This window comes from Gigantopelta aegis, chromosome 2, assembly GCF_016097555.1.
Source record: "Gigantopelta aegis isolate Gae_Host chromosome 2, Gae_host_genome, whole genome shotgun sequence".
NCBI classification, from domain to species: Eukaryota; Metazoa; Mollusca; class Gastropoda; order Neomphalida; family Peltospiridae; genus Gigantopelta; species Gigantopelta aegis.
Genome location: NC_054700.1, coordinates 37,518,137 through 37,529,927, shown reverse-complemented (window position 1 = coordinate 37,529,927; position 11,791 = coordinate 37,518,137). Strand labels below are relative to the sequence as shown.

General features: G+C 41.4%; 1 protein-coding gene across 1 annotated transcript in view; it reads right to left on the bottom strand.

The window, feature by feature from the left end:
* Positions 1-3,968: 3,968 nt before the first annotated feature.
* Positions 3,969-11,791, bottom strand: part of LOC121388392 (sodium-dependent glucose transporter 1-like) — an 8,469-nt gene continuing 646 nt past the window's right edge. The window contains exons 2-5 of the mRNA XM_041519701.1: positions 9,652-9,943; positions 8,660-8,877; positions 6,549-7,037; positions 3,969-6,116 (exon numbers count right to left, since the gene is read on the bottom strand). Of these exons, the coding sequence (XP_041375635.1) occupies positions 4,860-6,116; positions 6,549-7,037; positions 8,660-8,877; positions 9,652-9,943 (2,256 nt within the window). The 3' untranslated portion in view covers positions 3,969-4,859. The remainder of the gene's footprint in view (positions 6,117-6,548; positions 7,038-8,659; positions 8,878-9,651; positions 9,944-11,791) is intronic.

Below are 11,791 nucleotides of genomic sequence, written 5' to 3'. Positions count from 1 at the left end.
TGGCGTCGGACATATGGTTAAGGATCACACAGATATAGAGAGAGGAAACCCGCTGTCACCACTTCATGGGCTACTCTTTTCGATTAGCAGCAAGGGATCTTTTATATACACCATCCCACAGACAGGATAACACATACCACGGCCTTTGATATACCATTCGTGGTGCACTGGCTAGAGCGAGAAATAACCCAATGGGTCCACTGACGAGGATCGATCCCAAACCGACCGCGCATCAAGTGAACGCTTTACCACTGGGCTACGTCCCGCCCCAACGAATTGCACAAAGACAATAAACTTAGCGACATCCTTCTGGCATTAAGTTACATACGGAGCGTTTGCCTCAGTTGAACGCGTCCAATTTCATCGGTCGTTCTATAAAGTTTTTCCAATGAAAATATTGTTTTTTTAATAGTAAATACAACTATTTGGTTGTAGTTTTCTTATGAGTATATTGTCGAGAGTACAATGTTTACATTTCCAATCAAAAGTTAACAATTAATTTTGGCAGTAAGCCTCCGTTATTCAACTTGATAGCGCAACCTTAAAATATGGTTTTTATCTCGTGAAGATTAGAATGACTAATTCATAATAAACGAAGGGTTTTAGATTACGTATAATAGCTTGATTCGTCTGTATGAGGCGTACGTTAGCCCAGTGGTCAAGCGCTCGCCTGGTGCGCGATCAACCTTCCATGGATTTTTATAGGTGAGCCCGTTGGGCTGTTTCTTGTTTCAACCAGTGCTCCACAACTTGTGTACCAAAGGCTCTGGTGTGTAATATCCTGTCTGTGAGATGGCGCATGTAAAAAAACCATTGCTCCTAATAAAAAACAAAGAGTAGCTCATATAGTGGTAGCAGCGGGTTTCCTCTCATTATCGGCGTTGGCCTTGACCAGCCCCATGTTCAGCCAGCAAACGTTTCGCTAACGTTCGCGAACTATTTGATTGGTTTCCGACGTGTCCAGTTGGTTTAACGCGAAACGCTTAAACCAATCTAAGGGACATGTTTTTGCTCGGTTTAGATGAACTCAGCCCATGTATCCGATGCCAAGTTTTCACGGCGTCGTTAAATTAAATATGTTTTACTTCCTTATTCGTCAGCAGAGACAAGATTAATAGAACATTTTCTCGTCGCCATGACAGTTTGACGAAATGAAGCGAAAACATCTCACAAATTAACTCCAAACTGACAAACAAAATAATGCAGACACGATTTCGGCTATTAGGCTTTAATACAATATAGAAAATCGTTTGTATATCCCACACAAGCAACCCTTTGATAATTGAAAATAAAGCAGAGAACTACGTCACACACAAGGCACTAGCCAATCAGAACAAACAAACTCTAGCACAGAAAGAAATACAATAGTGATATAAACGTCACACGTCGGATTCTGCCCAATGACAGCGCCAGTAGGTGAAAATACAATTGTGAGATATACGTCACAATATACCAGTTTTGACCAATGAGTGCTCCTGAAACGTCCTCTGGAAACACGGGGGCGCGGCGTTATATCCGAAACTAAACAAGGGCAAGCCACCGTAAGTCAAGGCACAAGGTATAACCAGTTGATAAACCTGTATCCATAGCGGACCCATTTTCCCAAATTAATCAAGAGTCGCACCTGGACATCAAAGCTGCGCACACTAACAGGTACACACCATACTAATAGCTTTCACAGGGCGGAGACTGGTCGCTTGGTGTTTCGTTAGGAAAATATGTTTAGTATGGATACAGAGATTAAAGCGTCTGTGTTTCGAACGTCACCGGTGGTAAATATATATATAACTCAAGACGAGTTAAAGTGACATATCCAAGTTTTTAAACATTACGACGCATTTGTCACTATTAAAGCCTTTTTTTTTTTTTTTTTTTTTAATAATTTAAATTCGAAGTAATTACATTTAAATTTATTATTTAGCATATTTATTTTGTACACCTGAAGTGGTTCTGGTAATACAGGTTTTTGTAATACCCCAAAATGTATTTTTTATAATTCTAAAAACGCACGTTCGTCTGAGAAGTAATGGTTATCGAGACAAGCCAGGCCTCTGAAAATTGCGAGAACGGTTGTTTCGTTCGCGCATTGCTTGCGCTAATCTGATTTTGCGTAACCTATTTTTTGTTCAAGCAAAATTTCGAGCACCATTTACATGGATATTATGGATTACGCAAAAAGGAAATGAGTTACAAGGATTTATTTCTGCGTAACCGATAAATGGATCACGCAGATTTTCAATTCTCAGAGGGCTGCAAGCTGTTTATTTATTTGTCGACGGTATTTCTCCGTTTAAACATCACATACTTTAGTTTCTCTCTGTTATAACCTTATCCAAATATGTTGCAGGTTTGTAGATTGAACAAACTTGGTGTTCATTCTCACGGGCTGAAACTAGGGTCTGCGACTTTAAAGCTGGTGTTGAGAATATTTTAATATTGCAGGGCCGTAACCTGCTCCAAAATATACCGGCCTTGGTGGCGTCGTGGTTAGGACATCGGTCTACAGGCTGGTAGGTACTGGGTTCGGATCCCAGTCGAGGCATGGGATTTTTAATCTAGATACCGACTCCAAACACTGAGTGAGTGCTCCGCAAGGCTCAATGGGTAGGTGTAAACCACTTGCACCGACCAGTGATCCATAACTGGTTCAACAAAGGCCATGGTTTGTGCTATCCTGCATGTGCTATACCCCTCCAATTTGGCCTCCCCACCCCAGTTACCGACATCTTCAGACACCGCCCCCTCTCTTTCTCTCTCTGTTTCTCTGTTTCTCTCTCTCTCTCTCTCTCTCTCTCTCTCTCTCTCTCTCTCTCTCTCTCTCTCTCTCTCTCCCTCTCCCTCTCTCTCTCTCTCCCTCTCCCTCTCTCTCTCTCCCCTCTCTCTCTCTCTCTCTCTCTCTCTCTCTTCCCTCTCTCTCTCCTCTCTTCTCTCTCTCTCTCTCTTCTCTCTCTCCTCTCCCCTCCTCCATCTCTCCTCTCTCTCTCTCTCTCTCTCTCTCTCTCTCTCTCTCTCTCTCTCTCTCTCTCTCCTCTCTCTCTCTCTCTCTCTCTCTCTCTCTCTCTCTCTCTCTCTCTCTCTCTCTCTCTCTCTCTCTCTCTCTCTCTCTCTCTCTCTCTCTCATGTTATACACCAAATAGCCATTGTTTAAGTGGCCAAAGCGGGTAAGGTATTAATAGTAACATATTCCTTTCTTGTCTGCTCGTTATTTCTCCGCTGCTATACGTGAAGTCGTTTTACAAAGTTGTTGTCGTAAATCCACATCAGCCTGAGGCATCAGTGAAACTTTGGTGATTTTGTTGTTTCTTTCTAAATTATTATTATTAATAATGATTTTAAAAAAAAACCCGTATTCAAAGCAAACCATTTTAATGTCCCTTCTGTTGCATTGTAACGAGATGTAAATGTTAGAATTTAAATGTAAATATCTTTAATAAATACCAGGAAATGGTAACTTTCAGTTTTTACACGATTTGGTTTAATTTTTAATTTCATTTTCATGCTCACATCCACTAATGTTCAAGCACGCTGTCCTGAGCTCACACCTCAGCTATACAGGCGATTTATCCAGAACAGTGGTTTGATGGTTAGTTGTGGGTTAGAAAAGAAGTCTGTGTAGTGGTCTTAAAGCGCCCACACCGAACCGCTAAACCTCACTCTTGTTGAACCGGCCTCGGTGGCGTCGTGGTTAGGCCATCGGTCTACAGGCTGGTAGGTACTGGGTTCGGATCCCAGTCGAGGCATGGGATTTTTAATCCAGATACCGACTCCAAACACTGAGTGAGTGCTCCGCAAGGCTCAATGGGTAGGTGTAAACCACTTGCACCGACCAGTGATCCATAACTGGTTCAACAAAGGCCATGGTTTGTGCTATCCTGCATGTAGAAAGCGCAAATAAAAGATCCCTTGCTGCTAATCGGAAAGAGTAGCCCATGTAGTGGCGACAGCGGGTTTCCTCTCAAAATCTGTGTGGTCCTTGACTATATGTCTGACGCCATATAACCGTAAATAAAATGTGTTGAGTGCGTCGTTAAATAAAACATTTCTTTCTTTCACTCTTGTTGTTGGGAGCCGGTACCGGGATGCAAATCGAGTACCCACCAGCTTTAAAACCACTGAAGCTTTTCCCCCCAGAGAACCGCAGTGAAACCTGGTCAAGCGGCCACCTTTATTAACGAGCCACCATTGTTAAAGAGGCCGCATTCCCATTCACCTAAATCATCTAATATAGTGTGAAGTTACCTATATAATAAAGCAATCACTGGTCTTACAAAATGCTAGTTTTTGATACTCCTTTTGGTGGCTGTTTAAACCAGGTTTCACTATACCTGTACGGATTTGTTTCGCAAGGAGCAAACACACTACAAGAACGATCAGAAAACAGTGGGTTGCAGAGTTAGTTCTTTTAGATGGACACACCCACTGAGCTATTTGCCTTTTCCCCACACAGCTAGAACAACAAAAACTATGGTATGTGCTGTCGTATTTGTGGGAGATTTATAGTTTGCTGTCGACCAGCATTAACAGAACCCTATGTGGTGGCAGACAGTTTCGTTTCAAGTATTAGTCCATGGCTATAACAATATTGCCAAAACAAGTCACATAATATTTTAAAACAAGTCATCATTCTAAACTGCCTTATAGATAACTCAAATGAACAGCTTGCTGATGCCTTGAAACATCACGAGAGAGAGACGTCCTAAACGTTTTGTCAAATATTAGTCTTTGTATAAGCCTCCAACGCCATATAACCGTAAATAAAATGTATTGAGTGCGTCGTTAAATAAAACATTTCCTTCCTTTGTATAAGACCTAGTTTTGGAATTCTGTGATTTGAAAAACAATTGTTACGAAAGAACTGTTCACTCTGACGGAACATATAACGAATCCTTGATCATTCCATCCATTTCCTCTTTATTAGATTCCTCCACATCTACCATTTCTACACCTTGATCTGACATTTCTCTGTGTGTGGTGGTGACTCTAGCAAAAACATAGAGGCTGACGAACACAATCACCATGGTAACGGATTCCAGAAGCTGCAGATAGGCGTACCACATCTGACTGTAGTGCTGCAGAAGATGACCCAGTATTGGAGAGTTTGCCAGAGCTCCGCCGGACGAAGCCATCAGTATCACAGAGAACAGTTTCCCAGAGAATTTGAAGAGGTCCTTCTCCGTCCACACCAAACCCGTGGGGTATATTGGCGCCATGGTGAGGCCGCATAGGAACGTGAACACCCAGATCGCTGGGTGGACCATGAAGAGAGCACACAGTGTGAAGCAAAGCATTGACACCGCCAAGGTAGAACAGCAGATCGCCAGCATGGTTATAGGGGAAACGAAAGTAGAGACCAAGATACCGAGGAATCGTCCTGCAGCAAATGCTGCCCAGAAGACTGATGTCAAAACGGAAGCTGCAGATTTAGTCCAGCCGAGTTTGCGCACTGCAAATGCCAACAGGAAGTTGCTGAAGGTTGATTCGACGGCTACGTAGAGGATGTATATTAATATAACTAGCAACAAAATGAAGGTAAATTGTGGTATGGACCGTCCGTGTCTGTACGCCGCGTCCTGTTTAACATGACGTCGTGGTCGTTGTTTATGGTGATGATGATGATGATGCTGATGTCGCTCATCGTGTTTTGACGTACAGAAGTGAACGATGAACGGTATGGATGAAAGAATACACAAGGCTCCACTGATTAAATAAGCTATGTAAAGTATCGATTCGTCAGAATCAGGCAGTGGACCAGGCATGTTATTATGTACGTCCGTAACACCACTTTGTGCGACCGTTACGCCATTGTAACGAGTCCAACAATCCAATTCCGTGGTGTTTAGATGCACCAGATCAGTTGTGGTATTTGTTTGTTTAATTATTTCGCCCAGAGTCATATTATTGCAAAGGAATGGCAGAACACCGGTGATATTGCTTGTGACGTTTGACTCTAGGGCGAGGAATGGTTCCGTGAAAAACGGGACGATAAACCCACCAAGTCCGTAACTAAAATGTGCAGCCTGCATATAAGGTGTCCCACGTGCTCCCCATAGGTTCAGGATTCTGGAGTTACCCCCTGAAAAATAATCAAAATAGCACATGATATTAAAACATTTCATCTATATGTGGCGCGTACATTTTCAGGATTTTGCAGCTTACGGTAAACCCCCCCCCCCCCCCAAAAAACAAAAACAAAAAAAAAAAAAAAAAACAAAAAAAAACAACCGACAACAAAAACAACAACAAACAAACAAAACAAAAACAAAACAAAACAATAAGAAGTCGGAATGTTATCAAACTTAGGTATTAAGATGCAGAAATGTCCATTCATTTTAACTTAGTTATGTGCTGATTTTCAGCTGGTGGGATGTCACGAGATAAAAAGCCGAAGTTTCCGCTGATGGTAATCGGTCCTACGACCCATCATGACCATGACCTACAGTAAGCGACCACCTGTATTAACGAGCCACCATTGTTTACTCTGACGGAACATATAACGAATCCTTGATCATCCCATCCCTTTCCTCTTTATTAGATTCCTCCACATCTACCATTTCTACACTTTGATCTGACATTTCTCTGTGTGTGGTGGTGACTCTAGCAAAAACATAGAGGCTGATGAACACAATCACCATGGTGACGGATTCCAGAAGCTGCAGATAGGCGTACATCTGACTGTAGTGCTGCAGAAGATGACCCAGTGTTGGAGGGTTCGCCAGAGCTCCGCCGGACGAAGCCATCAGTATCACAGAGAACAGTTTCCCAGAGAATTTGAAGAGGTCCTTCTCCGTCCACACCAAACCCGTGGGGTATATTGGCGCCATGGTGAGGCCGCATAGGAACGTGAACACCCAGATCGCTGGGTGGACCATGAAGAGAGCACACAGTGTGAAGCAAAGCATTGACACCGCCAAGGTAGAACAGCAGATCGCCAGCATGGTTATAGGGGAAACGAAAGTAGAGACCAAGATACCGAGGAATCGTCCTGCAGCAAATGCTGCCCAGAAGACTGATGTCAAAACGGAAGCTGCAGATTTAGTCTAGCCGAGTTTGCGCACTGCAAACGCCAACAGGAAGTTGCTGAAGGTTGATTCGACGGCTACGTAGAGGATGTATATTAATATAACTAGCAACAAAATGAAGGTAAATTGTGGTATGGACCGTCCGTGTCTGTACGCCGCGTCCTGTTTAACATGACGTCGTGGTCGTTGTTTATGGTGATGATGATGATGATGCTGATGTCGCTCATCGTGTTTTGACGTACAGAAGTGAACGACGAACGGTATAGATGAAAGAATACACAAGGCTCCACTGATTAAATAAGCTATGTAAAGTATCGATTCGTCAGAATCAGGCAGTGGACCAGGCATGTTATTATGTGGGTCCGTAACACCACTTTGTGCGACCGTTACGCCATTGTAACGAGTCCAACAATCCAATTCCGTGGTGTTTAGATGCACCAGATCAGTTGTGGTATTTGTTTGTGTGACGGAACATGCTCTTAATTTTGTTTTCGCCTGTGGAGATATTAATTGTGTTAGAGGGCCGTGTGCAGTTTCATTGCACTTAAGCCCAGATGGGCAACTTGTTACGTAATACCTTTGCGCGACGGTCGTTTAATACACACCCAGCCAGTAGGGAAGCCATGTGGCGAGTAGTTACGTAATACCTCCGCGAGTGCGGTTTTTACAACCGTGATTTGGCGACGATCGGCGTCATTCAGTCTGGGCGATCTAAGAAAAATATGCCGGCGTGGTAGTGGTGGAAACTCACATGATAAGATTCGGTGCCGCGATGTACCCCCAGGCAATATTCGATTTATAATAAATAGCTAGTGTTTTAGAGTTATCAGGAGAAGCAAAAAGGACGGCCCTCAGGGAACGTTAGTCCGTTTGGACTTTGGTAAATATAATATTTCTGCTCTGTTGTATAACCTTGATGTGATTGATGTGACTTTTAAATATTTTAATACTGTATTATACCAATATTATTTAGACAGTGTCTTCGGTCATCTGACGAAGTAAATCGTAGTCTTACTGTTCTAACATTATACGAGTATTTGGTAATATAAAGCTTAGCCAGTCATCCTAGAAGACCTAGGTAAACTGTAGGTTATTGTCTTTATTGTGATAGGTACCAGTATTAATTCTGTGTTACAAGGTTACTGAATGAGTAGTTAGGGTTAATTAAAAATTAACAAGTTAGGAATAGAGCTGTAATTCCTTTATTAATTAAGTTCCCCTGGAAGCGTTTCTCCATTATCGCACGTGTGTGTGTTAGCGTTTCTCAATTATCACACGTGTGGGTGTTGTGTCACGGTGAAGTGATTAGCATATTGTGTAAACTAGACACCTAGAGATTAACTAATTAAGTGATCAGTTCTGGGTTGTTATTATTGTTGTTATTAATTTACTACTGCGGCAGTACATTTGTCAGCGTAGGTTAATACAGATTCCAAAGTGTATTGTGTTTTTGTTGTGTTTTCTAGTGAACTAAACTTGCTATAATAATATATATACTTTATATAAGATTTTATCTCTGATCATACCTAGACGAGCCAACGCGGGTATATAACTGCCTGTTACAGAGAGATCTAATAGATATACAGTTAGGAGAGATGTTTTGATAATCGTGTTTCATTCAGTTACGGGTATTATAGGATCCCCGTGACAGTTTGTTTAATTATTTCGCCCAGAGTCGTATTATTGCAAAGGAATGGCAGAACACCGGTGATATTGCTTGTGACGTTTGACTCTAGGGCGAGGAATGGTTCCGTGAACAACGGGACGATAAACCCACCAAGTCCGTAACTAAAATGTTCAGCCTGCATATAAGGTGTCCCACGTGCTCCCCACAGATTCAGGATTCTGGACTTACCCCCTGGAAAATAATCAAAATAGCACATGATATTAAAACATTTCATCTATATGTGACGCGTACATTTTCAGGATTTTGCAGCTTACGGTAACCCCCCCCCCCCCCACCCACAAAAAACAACAAAAAAACTAAACAAACAAAAACAAACAAAACCCCCCACAAAAAACAACAACAAGAAAAACAACAACAAACAAAGAAAACAAAAACAAAACAAAATAATAAGAAGTCGGAATGTTATCAAACTTAGGATGTTGCATATACAAGATCCCTTGCTGCTAATCGAAAAGAGTAGCCCATGAAGTGGCAACAACTGGTTTCCTCTCTCAGTACCTGTGTGGTCCTTAACCATATGTCTGACGCCATATAACCGTAAATAAAATGTGTTGAGTGCGTCGTTAAATAAAACATTTCTTTCTTTCTTTTATTTCCAAGGTGGAACCATTGCTTTTCCCATGACAACCATTGTTTTGAGGTCTTGTTTTTCGCGACAACCAGTGGTATATCAAACGCCGAGGTATATGCTATCATGTCTGTAGGGTAGCGCATATAAGAAACCCTTGATAATAATGGAAACATGTAGAAGGTTTTCTCTCAGAATTATAAAATATTTCACATACATTAGCCGATGATTAATTAATTAATCCATGTAGTGTCGTTAACCAAAACAAACTAACATTTTCACTTTAGCATCTGCTAACCCATTTAACCTACTATCAGGAAAACATTAGCAATACCTAATACAATATTATATCATAAGAAAAAAATGTTTGCAGTTACCATCATCCAGTACTCCCATGCATACGGCACACAGGTAAAACATGGCGACCATTAGTATGTAGTTTGAGCACCATGGTACAATGATAGTCGTGACTGCCATCAGGAAAGTAGATCCGAACAGTAGCAGCGACCTATATTTGGCGTAGTGATCGTAGAGGAAGCCCCCGATAACGCCACCTGACATGTAGCCTGCTGATTGGCTAGTGAACAGCTGCGACACTTGTTCTACGTTTGCTTTGGTGACGAGTTGAAGGTCAAGAAAAGAAGGACCTCGCTGACCGTATACTATCCCCTACAACACATTCACATACACGTACAGATGCTGGTATTTATTACTAAGTCTTACAGTATTTAATAAACAGATTAAATATATTTTAAGATTTTATTGGGGTTTCTATTTCATTCATTATTAGTTAATGATTTCCCATTGCATTTACCCATTCATCTGTTCATAGATAAATTCACACATATCATATTTATCCGACCAATCCATTCATCCATCCATCCATCCATCCATCCATACATACATCCATCCATCCTTACATACATACATACATACATACATACATACATACATAAATCTACGTGTCCTTCCATCTTCCCATCCTCCTTTCCATTCACTCATCGTTCCATCCAGTTCAAATCTATTCAATTCGGCCCAGTCCAATCAAAAACATCCACCCATTAGTTTAATCTGAACAATAAAAAACATTAGCATTTTCAAAATCGTATCTTTACACAAGGCATAGTGCAAAATGAAGTTTTGCCAATGTCATGACTGTCCAGACTGTACATTCACAATCACCAATCTGTTGACATCAGACTATACATCCACAACCAATCACCAATCTGTTGACATGAGACTGTACACTCAAAACACAATCACCAATCTGTTGACACCAGATGTACATTCACAACCAATCACAAATCTGTTGACATCAGGCTGTACACTAAAAAACCAATCACCAATTTGTTGACACCAGGCTGTACATTAACAACCAATCACCAATCTGTTGACATCAGGCTGTACACTCACAACCAATCACCAATCTGTTGACATCAGACTGTACACTAAAAAACAAACAATCACCAATCTGTTGACACCAGGCTGTACACTCACATCCAATCACCAATCTGTTGACATCAGACTGTACACTAAAAAAAAAACAATCACCAATCTGTTGACACCAGGCTGTACACTCACATCCAATCACCAATCTGTCGACACCAGACTGTACACTAAAAAACAATCACCAATCTGTTGACACCAGGCTGTACATTCACAACCAATCACCAATATTTTGACATCAGGCTGTACACTCACATCCAATTACCAATCTGTCGACACCAGACTGTACACTAAAAAAACAATCACCAATCTGTTGACACCAGGTTGTACATTCACAACCAATCACCAATCTGTTGACATCAAACTGTACACTCGCAACCAATCACCAATATGCTGACACCAAAATGTACACTCAAACACCAATCAGTTGACAACAGACTGTACAAACAAATATCACCAATCTGTTGACAACATATTGTACACTGGCTATCAAACACCAAGCTATTGACACCAGACTGTACACTCATAACCAATCACCAATATGTTGACACTAGAAGGTATCCTCACAATTAATCACCAATTTGTTGACACCAGATTGTACATTCACAACCAATCACCAATCATTTGACATCAGACTGTACACTTAAAAACCAATCACCATTATGTTGACACCAGACTGTATACTCAAAATCAATTACCAATCTGTTGACACCAGACTGTACACTCACAACAAATCACCAATCTTTTGACACCAAACTGTACACTCACAAAACAATCACCAATCTGTTGACATTAGACTGTACACTCACCACCAGTCACCAATCTGTTGACACCCGACTGTACACTTAGAAAGAAATCACCAATCTGTTGACACTGGACTGTACACGCACGAGCAATCATCAATATGTAGACACCAGAAGTTACCCTCACAATAAATCACCATTCTTTTGACACCAGATTGTACATTCACAACCAATCACAAATCTGAGGACACCAGATTGTACATTCACAGCCAATCACCAATCTGTTGACACCAGGCTGTACACTCACAACCAATCACCAATATGTCGA